The sequence below is a fragment of the Oryzias latipes genome, chromosome 18 (genome assembly GCF_002234675.1).
Source record: "Oryzias latipes chromosome 18, ASM223467v1".
Lineage (NCBI taxonomy): Eukaryota > Metazoa > Chordata > Actinopteri > Beloniformes > Adrianichthyidae > Oryzias > Oryzias latipes.
Window position 1 is genome coordinate 9,398,290 of NC_019876.2, and position 20,115 is coordinate 9,418,404.

The following is a 20,115-nucleotide window of genomic DNA, read 5'->3' on the forward strand; positions in this document are numbered from 1 at the left end:
AGTTCTTGGAATCAAGCTTCCACCTTTTATGCTACCACAAATATATGCTATGGTCACATATTACAAAAAGTGTGTCGATGCATGCATGCAACGCAAGTTGGTGGGTTGCGCCCCCCGCAGTATTGCGGAAGTCGCATTTTTACATGCTGCACGATAGCCGGGGAGGGTTCAGGAAATAAAAGAGGCGCCTAGCTGCTGGTGGCACTTGATATGGAAAGCCACCGTCCAGAGAAATTTAGACATCGTCCAATCAGCACTGCCGCTATTTACATTCATAACCACGCTTATGATTTTCAAAAAAACTGGTCTGGTGTGTGTGTGTGTACACAAATGCAAAGTTCCTTTGTGTTTTTTTCAATAAAGCTTAACACAAAATGAATGAGAAAAAAATGTCAATATATTATTTCAGTTCAACAGCACACAGTTAACAGATCAGTCAATGCAAACATGTTTTTTCTGTCAAACAGCAGTTTCAAAACATACAAAAGTGAGGTTTAAAGCCAAAACATTTTACAGACCAGCATTGTGGAGCAAGTAAACATGGCCCAAAACAAACAATCAAAAAAGGATGCTTCACATTTCCCTGCTATCTAAAAATCTCCCAAACGATAAAAAACAAGAACGTAGTGTTGCTTCAGCCTTACAGTATCTTTAAGACAATAAAATTCCTTTGGTTTTCAGTCGAGCATTGGTGCCCTGAAAATGCATCAAATGTTGTGCCTGCTGTACCTTCAAAGGGAAGGACAGTTGGTTAGTTTAAAGGCTGTGTCACACAGCCACTACGTAGATTTTGCGCATTTTCCACATTTGAAATTTTGGTCTTTCGGGTAAATGCGTGATATACGTAATTCATGTTTCTTGTGTTCGGCATTCGTCAACATTGGCAGATGTCTGTCGAGGGTTTCGACCTTGTAAATGTGGTTTCGAGCTGTTCAAAATTGGTCAAAATTACGCAATTCATGTTTACACACAATTATTACGTAAACCTTATGCAGTTCTGTGTGATTTTTTGCGAGATGCATACGCAAATTTGTGGCTTTCTATGATCCGTCAGCGTATGTCTAATGGACTTTTCATGTATGTACCACCAATGTATAATTTCTATATTATGCATGCGGCGCAAATATGTTAAAATGACCTAAATGACACACCAATCATTAACAAATTGCGCATAAACAGCGCAATAGTCCTACACGGTTCATGCTCTACCTTGATTTAGGTGTTCTTTGCGTGGTTTTATTTGTACCTCTTTTGTTGTTTTAATATAGTTCATTTCTGATACATTTGTCAAAATTTCACGTAAAGACCACAACTTTTCTCACTTTTTCCTCATATGATCAATTTTCATCCATGCAATATGCGCAAAATGCATGTTGTAGCTGTGTGACATGGCTTTAACCTGCTACAGTAGTTGATTATAAGACTTTGGCATAGAAGCAAAGTGCACTTTCCGTGACAATCATACTTCAGCACCCGAAATAGTCTGCATTGCTAAATTCTAATCGACATTTTTTCCCTCAAACTAGCCAAAGTAGGTTCTCCTCGCAGTGTAAAATCCACGTATGGAGAGAAGTTATTCAGCTGTTTGGCTAATCTGAGGGGGCTACGCTTTCGTTCAAAAATTTCTTCATACAATTTTTAGGCAAGAAACATGAAAAAAGACGGAATTGGGTAACCCCGACAATAAATAGTAATAGGAATTTTGTAAAACACAGCAACGTCTTTACCTAGGAAGCTGCACATTAAGACATTTGGACGTTGCTTTTTGTCTCTTGTTCAACAGTTTGAAGCTTTTGTCTAATAAGGTTTAAAAAAAAAAGGCTTTGTAGCAACAGGTCATAATAAAAAAACAAGCGTGTGGGACAGAAAAATAAACTGGCGGCAGTGTAAAACAGTTACGTCTTTCCGTACTCTCAGTAGTCTCTGTAACAATTCGTTAAAGCTTCAACGAAAGCAGTAATATTCATCCGATTCCATCCTGGCTTTTAGAGGCGATTTGGCGAAGCCGTCGCCATCAACTACAGTTTTATCCACGAAGCAGTCCAGGCCCGTGGGTGAGGGGTCGTCCGGTAGGTCTTCAAGCGTGTCCAGGTAGCTGCCGACGGACAGGCCATCCAGTCCGTCACCGTTCCCATCGTTCAGACTGTTGAAGCTGCCTTGCAGCGACGTACCATCCTGGCTGTCCGAGAGGCTGTAAGTACTGCCCGTCAGGCTGCCGTCTTGGCTCGCCAGGCCCCCTTTGTCTTCTATGACCCAACGGATGGACTCGATGCCCTCATTGATTGACATTAACTGCTGCATCAGCTTCACATCGATGGCTCGCAGATTTGCCTGTGTGGACAAGAAGATGGCAATGAGGACATGGTTTCTCATTTTTAGAATAACACCGGTGAATATCTTGCTGCCATGTGCAACAAAAAAAAAAAAAAAAGGGTCTTGATTTGCTAGCAAATCCATCAGACCAAAGAGAGTAACGCACAGTGAGTGTTGTTCATTTCATGAAAAAAAAGGGCGCAAAACCGCATTTCAATCTGCTGAAGTCTATGGCTCACTCTAACGCTGCATTCACACCAGGCGCGATTTGCGAGTCACTGGGTGTATCCCGCTTTTGCGGGTCACCAGCTATCAAGCCCACTACGATGGCACCTGCGCTCCGGCTGACCCTGGGCGGCTGCGATCGCCAGCTCCAGCTCCAAGGACTCTTTGACAGGATGGTGACCTGTCCAGGTGTACCCCGTCTTCGCACAAAAGTAACCGGGACAGTCTCCCGCAACGCAGCGTAGCAAACAGAGGAAGAGGATCGAGCGAGCAAGCCAAATTTGTTGGTATAAAGCATGAAGACAAAAAGAAAGCACAAAAACTGGCCATAAACATTTGTTTGAGATATCAATGCTTATGTGATTGTTTCAAGATACCAAACACAAACAACACCTGATTCAAACAGTTCCATCATAGCTGAAACACACACAAAAAATGTATTTGTTACACTGAAACCAGAACAATCGTTTTAAGTAGGAGATCTTTGCTTTGACTGTGTGGACGGTAAACTGACAACATTGATAAAATGTTGGTTTATCATTCATACACAAATGGTGCCAAAAATTGTACTTGAAACATGAAACAAAAATGGAGTAGCAGCTTTTTTTCTGGTTGACATAGAGTGGATTCAGACTTTTATGGTCAGTGAGCCTCCACACACCCCAGTCCTTCTTTAATGTTTAACATATTTTACGTATTGGAGTGCCTGAATTGGTGCGATTGCATAGAACTGGATTTATGACATGAAATAAAGGTCTTTAATAGTTTCTCAGATTTGTCCTCCATTGTTACTTCCACATCCCTTAACACAGGGGTCGGGAACCTATGGCTCGCGAGCCATTTATGGCTCTTTTAATGGTCACATGTGGCTCGCAGACAAATCTTTAATTATACTTTTTTTTTCATTAGACCAGTCCTTCTCGGGCGCGATGCGATGCCAGAGGCGCGCAGTAGTATCGGGAGAAAAATCAGCGCCAGCATTATCCGTTTACTATTATCTATTATTTCACAGAGTTTGTACCAACTGGAAACCTGTGAATGGCCGTGCCTAAAACTGCGCGCTTTCTCTCTGAGAAAGAGCGCACAGTTGCGGGGACGGGATGTGTGAGGAAGAAAGCAGAGGGTGGGGGTGAGGTGTTGTGGGGACAGGCAGCAGGTGAATCGCGCAGGGATTGTAATAACGTAAAACCCACTGCCCGTCACTCACTGCGGCGTGTGAGTGTATGTTTGGCTCCAGGTCTGCATGTGAGTAATCTGTCTCACATCTACAGAACATTCAGACCTACGATCACGTTTGAAGTCTCAACGCCTGCGTGAAGCAGAAACTCACCACGTATCAACCAGACTAGACCATCAGCAAAACCACCACGAGAAATACTCATCATTTATTAGCAACACTATAACAATGCTATTCAAAAGAATCCACAGACTTATTGTACTTTAAAAATGTTGAAATTACATCAAATGCACACATTCACGTGTATATTTAGTTTTAAACATATTGTCGCGGACTGAGTTTAACTTAGCTGTTGGGCCGCGTTAAAAGTTCTGGAGTTCATTGAACGCATCAAGCAGAGATCTGATTGGCCCTCAGTTCTGTCGCTCAGCCTGTTGTTAGGTAATCTGGACCAATGGGGTTCAACTATGGGCCGAATAAGGGAAATGGGAGGGCTGGAGCGGGAGCAGGGGAATATGAAGTTGGGAGAAGCTGTCTCTCGTCTCAGCGGGAGAGATTCAGGAGTTGCTGAATTAATTGTACGGCGTTTGTTGTGGTCTGCAGTAACCAGAATAAAGAACCTTAAAAGAGGTTAAGTCTCCGTGCCTCAGTGTGGGAAAGGGACACTACATAAATGTATGGCTCTTTCGAAATTACATTTAAAAATATGTGGCGTTTATGGCTCTCTCGGCAAAAAAGGTCCCCGACCCCTGCCTTAACATGTCTGTAAGAAAGGCCGTGACGCCACAAAGCTCAGTTTTGAGCTTTCCTTGGGCTGTATAAAGGTCATACCGTCAATCTTTGTTGTTCTATTTATGAGGCACCAGTGGCGAAACTGTGCAGCCAGTTAGTAGTTTGTATCCTGGACAAGAACTGACAGTGTTCCCATTGATTAAACCCATGACAGGCTGCGCTATTGAGAGCGGTGGAAGTGGACAGGCTTTATAGTCGCTTCTGAGGGATTCCCCCCTCCGTGTGGCTGTAGGCCGACAGCCGTTTTGAATGAAAAGTTGATGAACGGGCAACATCACGCCTCAGTCATAATACCCTACCCTGGACTCCCAGAGGAAGGGCAGAATTTTTAGAGCCTATCTGCAACCACCTTTCATTTTGGCTCATGTTGTGTTTGCCCTGCGACTACGACTGCCTGCCTTAAGCACACACACAAGCAGATGGCCTATTACTGCATGTTTTCAGGGCTGAACAAATGTCTTGGTGTAACACGATGGCAACCAGCAGGTCTGTGGCGAGCAATTTGGCCGCATCAAGAACAGCAATTGCGATACGAGAGCCAGTTAGTCATTTGCACCACATGCACATAAAAAAATTAATAAAATAAAAAAAGCTACATGAAGGAATAGTCAACATAAAAGCTTCTGGGTGGAAATGGATTTAGGCAAGTATTTTATTATTTTGCAAATTCAAGCAGAGGTTTAGTACAGGGATAATTGGGATTCTCTGACCATTTGGAGCAAAATTAGCTGATTACACGCTTAATATTGTCTCTCTCATCACTATAAATCTAATCCCATTAACCGAAGTCTGCAGAAACTTGGTCAATCTGACCATCTGCTCTAATCTGCCTATGGTGACTTTGCTGGTTTCCAAAATAAGAGTCTGTTGTGTCTGGATCCAGCAGAGCCTCCAACTTACACACTTAGCAATCATTTAGGGTTTTTCTTTTCTGTTTGGAGACAAAACCATGTAATCATGAAGACAAATACAGTGGAGCAGAAACCGGAGAGGGTTCATTTACAAAGTGTCAACAACCCTGAACACAGTGACATGCAGGAGCTGATTTGCATGAATGGTTTAGTCTGCAACAGTTCCTGCTGGTAGATTAGATTTAAAAAAAAATTCAATACTGTCTGACCTTTTTATAAAGCAAAAATGGCTGAAATAAATCAAATAGCATAACAAAATAGTTGTTTCATGAATTTACAGTATAACGTACCATTTCCTGCTTCAGTAGTGACATTTTGCTCTCGAGCCTTTTCAGGTCCGCGGAGTTTGCGCAGAACTTGCAGGTCGCGAGGTGCGGAGCAGGAGCCCACTTGTCGCTGTGTTTCCCGCCTGTCAGGAACCGAACGAGACTTTCCGGAGCTTTCCGACCCAACTTCATCTCCAAGTCCTTCAAGTCGGGCGACACGCCGCCGCCGTCCTCGTCCATGGTGGGTTAACGGGAGGGGGGTAATCAGGGAGCAGAAAACGTCGTCCTCGAAGGTGATTTGGTCAACGTAGTTTTAATTATTCTTTTTTTAATTAAAAAATATTAAAGGATATTGTCGAACTCCCAACAGCCCTCCTAACAGACTGACTGGAGGCCAAACCGTGGCTCTGCTGATGTACTGCGCAGATAGACCTCCCATTCTAAGCGGAGGGCCAGTAGCAGAGCCGTTTGAAGTCAACATGGCCTCGCGGGACCTTCCCAGCGGAGGGAGCCTCTGAAACCTGACACCACACAGGTAAGTGAGATTTCTGCGCATGCGTGGACCACAGACGATAGATAGATAGATAGATAGATAGATAGATAGATAGATAGATAGATAGATAGATAGATAGATAGATAGATAGATAGATAGATAGATAGATAGATAGATAGATAGATAGATAGATAGATAGATAGATAGATAGATAGATAGATATGTTTATTTTTTATTTTAAGTAAGTTAGTTTAGGGCTATCTAGTTTTAAATTTTAAATTGAGACATGCTTACCACTGTTTTAAAAGGCCAAATATGACATCAGAGACATTGTTTTAAAAGGCCAAATATGACATCAAAGACATAATAAATATGAACACATTAGAAGTACTATTTAAGAATCTACTGTGTTCTGAAGACGAAAACGTTTTTTAAAGAGTAAATTAAAATACATTTTTCCACATAAAAAAAATGCATTGTGGTCTAAACTTACCAACCTAATGAGCATCAATGCACACGGAAAATTTCTAGGGCACCGGATCATAGAATTGTAGGCTATGTCCGAATTCCCTCCCTACTTCCTGACTACAAAAAAATGTATAGTGCGGGACGTTAAAAGTCGTCCAAACGCAATGCATTGCGGTCTATATTCGCCATGATTTTTTGCAAATACTTCTGGGAAATTGCTAGGGCATTGGATTTTGGAATTGTAAGCCATGGCCGAATTCCCACAATCCCCAACTACTAAAAAACTATTTGGTGCCAGAATATGTAGTGCCCAGGATTTTAAAAACCAGTCCGACACCATGCTCACTACTTTTTTTTTTTTCTTTCAAATGGCACATATGACGTCATCGGTTTCACAAAGTGAAGATCTCATTGATATGAGTGTTTTGCAACGACCATTTATGAGAGCCACTGTGTTCTGAAGATGCAAACAATGATGGTTTATTAAAAAAATACTTTTTCTCAGCAAAAATTGTTCCAATGCATTGTAGTCTATATTTGCCAATCTAGTGAGCATCGATGCACACTGGTTTTTCGCAGAGTTTTCTGGGAAATTTCTAGGACACTCGATTTTGGAATTGTAGATTCGGACAGCACAATGGCAAACGCAGTATATAGTGCACAATGTAGTGAGCAGTGAAGGAATTCAGACACAACCCATATCTGAACATTTTTTTAGTTTGCTAAAAGTTAGATAAAGTTCAAATAAAAGATAAATTAGTATTTCTACCAAACTCACATTAACTCTATTTTTTTTATTTTGGTGCAAAAACAAAAAGAAATCCGCAAATATTGTTTAATTCTCTCCCCAAATAAACACTTAAAATTATAAAAATGCTGCTCTCTAAATCTGGTTAAATCATCTTTTATTTATTTTTGCTGTTTGTAATATGTAAATTCAGATGCAGTCAGAAGTTTATTGACATACTTTATAAAAAAAGGAGAAAAAAAGCATGTAGTGTAGTAATGCTTCTCCACAGGTTCACAAATTGAGTAACTGCGCCACCTTGTGGGCACCACAGCTCTATCACATGAAAATGAATTCAGGTAAGTGCCATAAAAGAGTTTTTTTTTTTCAGTCTTTGACAAGTTTGAAAAGGTTGACTCTCTGCTGCGGTATTTAAAATAATAATTAAAAAAAACATTAAAGGCACATGTTTGAGGCTTTTGTTCTTGGAGGTGCTTAGACTACAGATTGGCTCTTGTCGTCGTCGTACCGCTGGTACTGGTCCCCGAGCAGAGGCTGGTGTCCTTCCATCTTGTAAGACCTGGCACGCACGGCACATGTAGTGGCAGCGAAAATGACCGCCACCACCACGAGGGCGGCAACGATCGCCATGGTTATGATTTCAGTCAGAGTGAACGGTTGTCCTGGAAAAGTAGATTTTTGAAATATATGTAAGGTTTTGTTGAGGCAATAATACAAATTGAATGAGTGAAAAGGCGTACCAGGCCACTCGGCTTCATAGGAATAACCCAGGTTATCTGGGGCGGTTACAAACATCTCGGAGTTCGTCACCGGAGGCCAGAATGGCACCATGTTGTAGCCCCTGTTGTGACCGATGGGAGCGTTCTCATCGGGATACGCAGCTACGTCTACGGGAAGTTCGTACAATTAAGCCCAAAAAAGAAAAAGGAGATCATAATAAAAAGAGGTAAAAAGTACCTGGTCCGTGTCTTCTCAACCACTCGTCAAATATGGCGTCAGTGTAGGTGTGGAGCAGGACAAAGATGGGGTCGTTGGGAGACAGGTGTGTCTGGCCGCCTGTCCCATTCAGGAACAAATGGGCCAGGTTATGGAGGCTCCTCACCACGGGGTCGTAGTTTCCCTTGGGGGCGCTGTAGCCTGCCAAAAGAATGTAAGAATTCACGCAGAAGGGAAACCAAAGGAGAATTGGTTCTAGCCGCCCGTTTACCTTCGACGGTGTTCCTAAAGCTCTCAGAGGAGGTGGAGTAGTAGGGCGGAGTGTCAAACGTGTTGACCTGCAGGCAGTCCGCCACATCCTGGGGCTCCGGTAGCCGCTGCACCATGGGCCTGTTGACGTTTCCTGCTGGGTTTCGTCTTATGGGAGACGTCTCCGTGCCTGAGCGCAACGGGAAAAGGCAAAAGGCGCTCAAAAAGACCAAACCCCCTCAAAGGCCAACACGGATGGACCGCACGCCTTACTGTTGCAGATGGTCCCAAGCGTGTCGTAGTCTTCCACACTCTCGCAGACGACCCTCCACTGGGAAAAGATGGAGTTGGAACTCAGGGAGTTGGAGTCAAAAGTGCTCCTGGCCCCCATGAGGTCATCTGTGCAGATGTCGCACGTGTTTCCACCGATGGCGAAGTTCCAGTAGGGCAGGGCGAAGGAGGGGTCTTGTAACATGTCCTGATGATCACATTTGAACGGAAATTTAAGGCCACTCTGATAAAAATTGTGTTTTAAACATGTTATTGTGGAATTTTTCTTAAGATGAAGAACATATGTAAAAAAATCATCTTATAATTGTATTTCTGAGTATTTCTTTATTCAAATTGTGGTGAATCAGGAGCAAACAAAAAAATGCTGTTTGAAAAAGATCGTATTTGTGACCAGCTATTCGGCTGAATAGCTTCAATATCGCTCGCTAATTTTGTTGCTCTAGTAATGTTAGATCGGGGGTGTGAGGGGCTGTTAATTAGCTGAAGCGCATGTAAACAGAGAGCTCTCAGCAATGGTGAAAGGAAGGAGGGGCGGGGTTGCTCCGTGCCATAATGGTCCCCCCCATAACTCAGAGGTGAATTTCTCATGAACTGCTGTCACTCTGCAGAAACTATGTCCTGGCAAAAATATAGATGAAACGGGAATAGGAGTGGGGCGTTAACGGATTCCCCTTGCTTAAAAAAGAAATTTCTACACATATAATTTAAAAAACACATAAAAAAAATATTTTTTTTTTGTTTGTTTGTTTGCGTGTGTAGCAGGTTTACACCTAAACACCTCATTAAGAAGCACAAACTGACGTTCTCAGCAGGGATCCAACATTGGAAAGCTCATTTTCTGCTCCTCAGTGCTGCTCACTGGACTATCAGAACGATGGTGATGCATGTGAGGCATGCTCTGCAGCGTGGAACCTCTTACCAAAACCCACAACTGCCACTCAAGAATGCCTAGCTGATTGGATCAAAGCCGCAACCCATAAAGCGCTAAGAGTCACATTTGGCACGCCGCTCGCTTATTACACCAATTTCCTCCATATTATAGTTGTGGCCGCCTGCATTAAGCTAAATAAACACACTCAGGAACAAGACAAGGGGCTTATTATGTCAGATCATGGGCTGATAAGTCCAGAAAACTGGAAAAGAAAACATTTATTCTCTTGTGGAATAGTTTGGTTGTACTTTTAGAAAAAGCTAATTTTTCTTTACCAATATTGTTAAAAAGTCTCTAGTTGGGGACCCATGGAGGACATATATAAAGAAAATGTAACTAACATTTCTATTTTTCTTTATTCAAATCGATGTGAACCAAGAGCAGGACAAAAAAATTCAGTTTTGGGAAGAAGAAAAAAATTTGCAATGTAAAAAATATGTCACAAAAACCCTGAAAATCAACGCCTATAGCAAGTAGCTTTCATTCATGTACCCAATAATTGTAAGCTAGCGGGAGAGCATGTAAACAGAGAGCTCTCAGTAACAGGGAGGGGAAGAGGGCGCCATAACGGTCCCGTCCACTACTCGGAAATAAAAGTTTTATGAACTCCTGTCCCTATACAGAAACTGTCGCTGAAAACGACACAGGTTTTAATTTTATTTTTGCTTAAAACGGCTTAATCCTGATTAAAAAAAACATCGGGATCGCTTTGAAAATAGATCAAAAGATGATCGGAGTTGGACTTTAAGGGCTTCGATTCCCCCCAGTGAAGGCCTAACATCCAAACCAATCCTATATCAGAAATGAGGGTTAAAATCATTGGTAAGGTGATGCTGAAGAGGGCTTCCGTCCGTCTCTGCCTCACCTGCATGTCGCGCTCCAACTGCAGCAGGTGGTACCTGTGCCACGTCACAAAGCCCGGGCCTTCGTGCGAGAAGTCCACGCCTCCAAAGCTGGCTTGTCCCGCTCCCAGGAAGGTCTTGCTGACGGAGTAGTAGTGAGTCCAAACGAAGTAGTTGTAAATGGTGACGTTTTCGAACTGCGGGCTGTCGCCGCCGGGCCCGAAGACGTCCGAGTAGTGCCGAGTGGCAATCACCAGATCGGGGTGCACCGTGCGCTTGGCCTGGTCCAGAGCGCTCACGAAGGCGCGCTTCTCGTCTGCGCTGAGGCGCATTACGTCTCTCCTCACTGGTGAGTGATGGATAGGGAACCATTTGGTATAAATAAAAAGGTGACTCTAATATAAGAAACTAGTTATTTTGGATGAAAAGGCGCGTGCGCACCGACTTACCCACGGAGACGCGCTGGTCACAGTTGGGCCCCGTCAGTCCGTGTCTGCAGCGGCCGCAGTTAAACCCGCTGAAGTTTCCGTTGCACTGGCAGGTTCGGTTGAAGAAGCGGACGGGCCACCGCTCCCGGTCGTCCCGCCCGTCGTGTGGGTACTGCGGCCCGTGGGGGCGCGCGTCTACCGTGAGGGAAACGCACTGGCCGCGCCCCGCGCTGAACCCGCACGGGTCGTCAACGAATCCCGGCGGTGAGGGGCAGCACTGCCCGCTCCTGAGTCCCTCCACCGTCACGCACTCCCTAGGGAACTGAGCGCTCACCGCCAAGGCGCTCGCGAACACCAAAACGCACGAGCGCCACATCATCATCCACGATCCTTCCTCGATTTTTACGCACGGCCTTGACGGATTACAAATTCACTTTACACGCCGTTTTTTCACCTGAAATCACACACTTTCTTTATGTTCTAGTGAAAAATAAACTTGCATCACTTCAACACATCATTAAGGAAGGCATTTCTTATGGTGATGCAGTGAAAGTCCCACGCGTCCACGCACGCTCCAGTCCGTTTTACCCCCAAACCACTGGAGCGTTGACCTTAAATACGGGATTAGCGCATGACTGCCAGGATTTTCTGACTCCCGCGTGATCACCCCCCACCGCACCATAACATCATATTTCCTACTGGAGGGAATGAAGTGTGATCCGGTCATGCATGGCATTATTCTTTCTGAAGTCAGTGGGTGCACATGCACACACAAAAACGAAAAGAATAAACTGTAAAATGTATGAGAAACATCACAACCTCTGTTTCAATATACTTTAAAACATTTTCCCAGTACATTTGTTTAGATGAATGTGTTAATTAATATATCAGGAACAATGATTATCTCTTATTTTGAAAAATGAATTGGAATATTGAGATAAGTTAACACTTTGCTGAGTTTTTCTCCTAAATATAAACCATTTTATCTCTTTTAAATGACGTGTTTGCACACACCCTCCAAAACAGCACAGTGAAACCCTCTTTTTTTTACTGATTGTCCAACTTTCACTGGCCCCTCTCACTAGGTCACACAGAAAGGTTCAAATTTACTGAAAAAAAATGGCCTTGTTTTAGTTATTTTTGCATTGTGCTGTTGTGCATTTACAGCAAAGAATACGTGAAACATATACGATTTTATTGTGGCTTTTAAAAATTAATCTGACACTTTTTTTAATTGCAAATTGGACTCCTTGGATTTTCCAAAAAAGTCTTCTACTGTTGACGGCTCGCTGCTAATCTGGTCTTTCTCATGCAGGTCTCTGCTGATGGTTATTTTAAATACTTTATTATAAATGGTGTATTTTAAAACAATATTAGTTGGAACTTTAACTTCCTCTATGGTGGGATTGGTGTTTTTATCGCATTGGTTTCATAAAATACGTTTTCCAATGTAAGTATAAGTAACAAAAAAAAAAGTTTTGTCTTTCTGGGATCCGTTAATCGCCTTTCCTCACAGCGGGTCAGATGCTGGATCTCTGCGCTGTGGTTTTCTGGGTTTATCCAGGTGTTGGAGATATTCTGTGGCTGAGCTAATGACGAACGTCGTGGCACAGTTTAGTGTCTTATACGGAGGATGTCTTCCTTCCTCTTTCAAAGAACTTTCACAAACTAGGTTTTTAAAAAGCTCTAAAAAGCTTTCTTAACAATGGTACTTCTCCATATGGCATGTATTTTTATTTTGATATAAGTATGTAAGTGCATGAATTAAATATGTATGGATCTTATATGTATTGTTTTTACTGAACGGTATTGTTTTTTAGCTTATAGACTCATTATGGGGGTTGCCACATGTTAAGCCCCTTGTGGGTTTTTAGCAACCATCCATCACATCCGCATTGCTGTACATTCTGCTTTTATTTACTTTTTTTTTTGATGAGTGATAAATGAAATAAAATAAACACGAACGACAATCGTAGGTTTCATTTTCATGCTGTACCTTGATGTGGTCGGACGGGCTTCAAGGGAACTACCAGACACACCTGCGCTCCTTTTAGCGGTCATTGACCCTCCACTGCACGGACAACCCAAATACCCGCCGCACCTGTGTGGGTGCATGTCACTAAGGCTTTATCTTCGTCATGTTCAGTGCCGTTTTTTTCCCCTCCAAAATCAAAGCTTAAAACGTCGCTGCATTCCTTGTCTGATTAAAGTCGTGGACACAACTTCAGACATGAACGTTTTTATTTCTCTCTCTGGCACAAACTGACAGGAGTTTTTGCCATTTATAAGGCAAAAGTGCTTCTGCATGGATGTGGGGACATAAAAAAAAGTATTTATTCGTATTTAAATATGTGAAAAAACACCTAAATGACAAAATGAAACTATTTTTCGATGAAAAAAATATATTCTTCCAACAATTTACTACTTTTACATTTACAAAACAGTTTATAAGTGTGTGAAACATTTCAAATGTAAAGTTTAGTCTTAGTTTTGTCTTTTTCTTCACCGTTAACCTCAACCCCTCCCCCGAGGCACAAACAACAAAGTAGCAGTTTTTTCAAAAGAAGGAAAACTTTCCCCCCAATGTGATTCCACACAGCTCAGGTCCTTAATCTAGTCACATGCGTTTCACGTTGGTTATGATAATTCTGGTCGTGATGTGGCGGTTCACAGGGGCGGGATTATATAAAGCGAGCATTAAGCCCATTCTCATGAAATAAAGACACATTCCTTCCCATCTGGGTTTTCTGAAAATGTCAGGAGGAAACGATCACAACGGGGCCGTCGTCTACACGTTGAAATGTCAAAGCGAGCGTTGTAGAGGGTAAAATGAGAAATTAATCTGACCTCAGAACCCCTCCATGAGAATTTATTAAGGATCAATCAATAGAATCAACATATATTAATCATTTCGCTGCTGTACTTTAAGGTCATTTTTCATTAAATGAGTCAAATTTGTTGTATGAAAATACTCAAACTTTCAGAAATAAAAAACTACCAAAAGAAAAATGATCTTTTTTGTCTTTTGGTCTGCATTTCCATTAATCTTGAATATGTGGACACCATAAGCGTCATTTCACAAAAGAAGTATATAGTTTTTTATTTAAAAGTGCTCAAAAACCCATTTGAATGCCCATGTCTTATCCTAAGTATTAAAATAAAAACCCCTTGAACTTTTCTTTACTCAAAAATTGACCACAGGGATCCTCTTTGGGTGCATGTATCTGGCCTGGTATTCCCGTGACGGCTGCTCAGCCAACCGTCTTTTCTTTCCCCCCATTCCTCTGCTCTTTGTGTGTGTGAACAAACCCTGGGCAGCATGGAGGATCATGTGAGAAGATGTGACTCAGGCTTAATGGTAATCCTTGCCTTTGGTAAAAATGGCACAGTGGGAGTCATTAGTGAGAAGCTGTGTTGGAGAGATTTCTACCTCCTTTTCTCCTTTCAGCTAAAACAGTACCTGCCGTTTGTTTACTGTATATATGAATTGTCATGCAGACTGTTGTATTTTGGACTCCGTGTTTCCTGTTGCTACCTTCACCCCGGGCATGTGACGCTCGTTCAAGAACGCACTGAACACACATCCTTGATTGCGCGTTAAGGCCACGCTGTTTGTAGTGAACATACAAAGGAGGGTCTTCTTCTTCTTTTCCTTTTGTTTACTAGTGCACGTCCGCCACCTACAGTTGGAAGAGGCTTGATGCGAAATGTTGCAACGGTACAAATCTCGTGAATATTGCTCTAGGCTTTTTCTTACACAGCTCTAAAAAAAAACTCGGGCTGCGTCCAAATTTGAGGGCTGCGTTCTTCCTGGGCTGCATTTGTAGGCTGCTCACGTCACAGCGCCGCGACAAGTGCTGTCCAAATTCAACGATTCCTTCAAATGCGGCCAACAAAAACGGCCTTCTTTTCCCCGATTTCAAGGATTGGTCTGGTGTATCCTTCAATATTGTTCATATCCCAAAATGCATTGCGGTCAAACCCAGAGATTTTCTGACAACAATGGCGGACTGTGAAGCAGGACCGGGAGTTGGAGATAATTCCACCTTTTTACAGTTACACCTCCAATATTCAAAGTTGGATCAAATAAGCCATTTGCAGACGTAATGGCTGTAAATATCTAAAGGCTAGATTCGTCCAAATTCACAGTCGTTAACATCCGGCCTACCTGCTCGACGAAGGACCCGGCCAACGTCGCCCGGGAAGGCCGCGGCCATTAAAGGATGCAGCCCTCGAATTTGGACACACCCGTGGTGTCGCATAATTCTGCCCGCACACAAGCTGCAGTTATTAATTCCTCCTCCATGATCATTTTCGATTGGTTGGCACTTCCATGAAATAAAAGGGATGCCATCCGAGTCCCTGGTTGGTTACAGTTCAATTGGTTTCCGTGGACTCTCAATAGCCGCACATTTTGTGGGTAGTGCCCGAAAATTGACTTAAAGGGTCTATATCATGCAAAATCAATTTTTATGTGTCTTATATGTTAATTCCTCAGCAAAAACAATCCCAAAGCGGTATTTTATCATATGATATTTCATAAAAAATGTGTTCTTTAGTGTGCCAAAAGTAATATATTTACTCTGAAAGGATTAGGAAAAGCACGATATAGGTCCTTTTAAACTTGCGTAGTGTTGCGTCAAAGCAAGAGTTGGATGGAGGCCAACTCTTGCGGATGGTGGTTGCACTTGTATCCATTGTGGTAGTATTTATCTCCTAGCCAGGTGTAAAAGTTTGTGGAGCAACCTCACCTGTCCAGGTAACACAGGCAACCTCCCTGAATGGCCTGAATGAAAGAAACAAAATAGGGTCCAGGGCAAAAGATCTATGAAAAATTGAGTGGAGCTCTATAGCAACATTTTGCCAAAATATGGAGATTAACTGACACTGCCAAACACAGTGATGTAAATTCCTACAGTGTTTTTACACTTTATACAGAGAGGTGAGCATTGTGGTTGAATCCTATGTAGAAGTTGGAGAGTACATTGAGTACATCGACTATGTTTTCTTGAAGGTGAATGCTTGAACGCAGTTGCTAGGGCTGGAACGGAACCGAACAAAAATGTAAAATCAAGAATCTTATTATTGACTTGAGATGCTCATAGTTTTAATAAGGAGAAAAAGCTTTGGGCTGAAAGCGAGCTGAGGTTGGTATGTGAGACTGCACACAGCCAGCCTCATGACCAAAGCCAGGAGGCAGGGAGGGGGGATGAGTTTGATATGTGAGCTGCTCTTATCTGCTGGCATGTGAGCAGGAACTGCATCCTCACTGCATAAACTGTGGCCAAATGTGCTGCTGTACCTGGAAATGGACCCTGTAGGGCCCCTGCATGGGTGAATAATACAGGCTTTTGTTTTGCCTTCAATCTCAAGTGGGGGGGTCAACTGTGGCGAACACGAGGGCAAGTGTTAGCGTTATAAAGGGGGCATGGAGGGGGTCTCTTATCTCATCCTGACAACGTTTTTTATGTTCTTACATTTTGCAGTAGCCATCAGAGAGATGTTTGCAGTGCGGCTGAATCGAGAAGATTGACCTCCTCTGTTAGAGTACAAATAAACTAGGTGGGGGGGTGTGTGGGGGGCTTTATAAGTGCAGAAGAACAACAGGGCAAGGAAACGGTTAATCCTCCCTGTGGAGTTTTGTGATAAGCACATTAACGAGTTCAATGTCCGGCACAAATGCTTTCTGTGACGCAAAATAGAATCAAATCAAACTTAATTTCAATTAATCCCTTTTAATACATAGGTAACACAAAGTGCATTACACAATACAAACTATTTTTCAACTTAAAAACCAAAAGGAAAAACAAAGACCTTCACATGTACACACAAAATTGTAAAATACAAATGATGTCCCTACCCACCTCCACCCATCCCACCCAACCCCCGACATTCAGCCATTTACTGCATATGAGTGAGACGTCACTCAGAAAATGACTTACTTCCGGCCCCAAAGAAATGGAGTCAAATCAGTCATCATTTTTTCAAGATACGATAGTCGCCATGTTGGAGCCAGACGGTGTCAGTAAGCAGTGATTTGTCCAAGTCGATCAACGTTCACATGGCAACCACTCTCACCAATCAGGAGTGTGCGTGTTGAAAGTTCACAACTTGAAAGCATTCAAATGTTCAACATGGAAAGTTGTTCTACACCCAAAGTAGAAATCTGGCTTGATACTGCAATGATATTTTGGGGCTGTGTCCACACCAGCGACCACCTCACCCATATTCATAGAGGGAGCCCCGATCAAAGCCAGTCCTAGGAGGTCCTCCTAAAACAATCCTGTTCACTGGGAAAGGGTGAGAAAGACTGACTCCAATCATCTTTTGGTCTATTGTTGAAGCGCTCCCAGTGTTTTTTTCAAAAAGTATATATGCAGTTTTTAGCCAAAATCAACAAACCTTTGTCGTTTTCTAGGACATAGTGTCAGCAGAGCTGCAGTGGTTCATTAGAAATTCACCTCTGAATGGACAGGGCTGTTGGCTGGGAGCAACCCCACCACCATTCCTTTCCCAGTTGCAGATTTTTTGGCTAGCACAATATATTTTTCACATAATAAATAAGCTCTTTTTCAATTATGAATAAAAAAATATTCAGAAATTGGATTTTGGGCGGCCCTGCAACAGACTGGCGACCTGTCCAGGGTGTCCCCTGCCTTTGCCCACAAGTGGCCAGGATAGGCTCCGGCAGCCCCGTGACCCGGAAAGGGACAAACAGTAGAGGATGAATGAATGAATGGATTTTGGGCTTAATTTTCCTTGTACATGTCCTCATCATCAGAAAAATGCCACAAGAACATGTTAAAAACACCACTTTCATTGGAACGGGTCTTTATTCTCGGACGTCGTGGATCCCTCTGAGAACACTGGAGTTAAAAACAAAATTTAACAAAAACAGTGATTAATAACTAGACATAAGAATAAACCTTAATGGATGTGTATAACCACCCAAAGTGTAATAAAAAGATGAATTACTACATAAAATAAATAAACAAGTAAAAAATAGTATGAATACATAAAATGTAAATATTAACCAAAAGTATTACTATATGTCAGCCTAAAACCTATGTTGAAAAAGTAGGTCAACAATCAATATCGAGGGGGTCCCACTAAGATAATAGTTTATTTTATTAAAAATTACATTGAAGTGGAAATTAAAACACGAGCAAGACAAATATTTTTTGAAAAATTGAAACAATAACTTCTGTGGGTGTAATACAGTTTGGTGACAGGAGAGGGCGCTGGTATTCCACAGAAAAATCTGAGCAAAAACAGGCAGGACACTTAAATAACACCACTGCTAGGTGGGGCTCAATATGGTGCACTCATGGGAAATATTTCAGTTCTTTTCTTTATTTAGTATTTTATTTTGACCGTTTTTGACACTCTACTAAAAACGTTTTTTGTCATTCAAATTCTACCGTGCAAAACAAACACTTGATTTGTTCTCTACACGTTGTAAATTAAAACACGAGCTTCTACAGAAAGAATTCCTTTGGATTTTGGATAAAAGAAGTAAGAAGAAGATCGCACCACAAATCTCTTGTTTTGGTGCTCTACCTCACAGCATCCAGCCATCAGCTGCACAGCAGCTACATCTCGCGCAAGGTCACAGGGAACCGGAGCCTGCCCCCCCCGCTGACACTAGGAGACGTTTCCAGTCCATCACAGGGCTAACGCAGAGAGACAGACAGCCACGCGCACTCACCATCACACCTGTGGCTGTGCATGCCAAGCACGCACGTCTTTGCACATCAGGGTCATTCCGAGGACCCTAAAGGACACCAGCTGGAGAAAAGAACATGCAAGCACAGCCTGCAAAAGCTAGAAGAAGAAAAAAAGGCACAAGCATTCTGAATTTGACTCGAACAGAACCTAATTTGTTCCACCAGCAAACCTCCCAGAATGTAGTGCCAGCTTGAAGTAGAATGACATGCTGATGAATGGCAGGAGTTAGTCTGTCAAACGGAGGCCTCCAAGAATATCGGGATACTGTCTACTTAGCACATGCAGCAGCATCTTAAATCTGCTGATTTCCTATAGCACAGCACTTCAGGTGATTTACATAGCAATATTTTAAACAGCTGGGTTGCTGTGGCCAGGCCTCAGCCATAAAATACAAAGATCTACAACCATGCTGAGCCTCGCTACCACTTGATTGCTTTTTAACCGTCATTAGTTTCGCAGAAGCCTCATCATTTTTCCTCTGCTTTGCTCCTCAAATTTCCCACTGATGTTTGGAAATTTGGAAGGGTATTGACGGGTACTGTGAATGGGAGTGTTGAGGAGCTGAATCACACCAGTTAAGTGTCCTTGTTCGTCCATCCATGCCTTTTCCTTCGCTCATCCGGTAGGGTGATCGCCGTCGCGCTGAGGCGTGAAGGAGAAATGCATCTGTGCTCTGAAGCACAGAAGTTTACATATTCAATATTAATTTTTTGTTTTTTGGATGAATTTTTTAAAGTTATAAAACCGATGCTATGCATTTTCCAATCACTGGCGCTAACAAAGATGACCGGCGGCTATTGATGATGTCATCAAGCGGTAGGAATGTATAGCAATTTTAAGGCACTATTTTTTTCATGTGTCTTCGCTTGGAGGGATAAATGTAGGGATACATAGAAGCCATAGGGGTAGGGAAGCAATTCGGATCTGCCCATAGTCTCTCCAGTGTCTCGTGATTCTTCCCCAGGGTCTCCACTTAGTGGGACTCTCCAGGGAAGTGTCCAGGAGGCATCCTGAGTCACCTCAGCTGACCCCTCTCAGTGTGGAGGAGCAACAGATCTACTCTGATCTCTCCGAGTAGCAGAGCTTCTCGCCCGATCTCTTAGCTAGCGCCCGACCACCTTGACGAAGGAGCTAATTTCAGCCGCTTGTTTTTTTTTTTAGTCATGACTCAAAACTCAAGGCCAAAGGTGAGTATTGGAACGAAGATCGACTGGTAAATTGAGAGCTTTGGGATTCAGCTCCATCTTCACCACATCGGACCGGCACAAAGACTGCATAAGTCCAGCGCATTTCTGTTGTGCAAAAAGCACAACAGAA

At 42.7% G+C, this 20,115-nt stretch overlaps 2 protein-coding genes across 2 annotated transcripts; both read right to left on the reverse strand.

Moving 5' to 3' along the window:
• Window positions 1-375: 375 nt before the first annotated feature.
• lurap1l (leucine rich adaptor protein 1 like) lies at window positions 376-6,068 on the reverse strand. The gene is made up of 2 exons (XM_004079666.4): window positions 5,709-6,068; window positions 376-2,331 (listed from the first exon to the last, which is right to left on the reverse strand). The coding sequence occupies exons 1-2, from the start codon at window positions 5,922-5,924 to the stop codon at window positions 1,945-1,947; spliced, it is 603 nt and encodes a 200-aa protein (XP_004079714.1). The 5' UTR covers window positions 5,925-6,068; the 3' UTR covers window positions 376-1,944.
• Window positions 6,069-7,533: 1,465 nt separating this feature from the next.
• Window positions 7,534-11,672, reverse strand: tyrp1 (tyrosinase related protein 1). The gene is made up of 7 exons (XM_023948846.1): window positions 11,092-11,672; window positions 10,666-10,988; window positions 8,852-9,056; window positions 8,601-8,768; window positions 8,351-8,530; window positions 8,134-8,280; window positions 7,534-8,055 (listed from the first exon to the last, which is right to left on the reverse strand). The coding sequence occupies exons 1-7, from the start codon at window positions 11,450-11,452 to the stop codon at window positions 7,868-7,870; spliced, it is 1,572 nt and encodes a 523-aa protein (XP_023804614.1). The 5' UTR covers window positions 11,453-11,672; the 3' UTR covers window positions 7,534-7,867.
• Window positions 11,673-20,115: the final 8,443 nt, after the last annotated feature.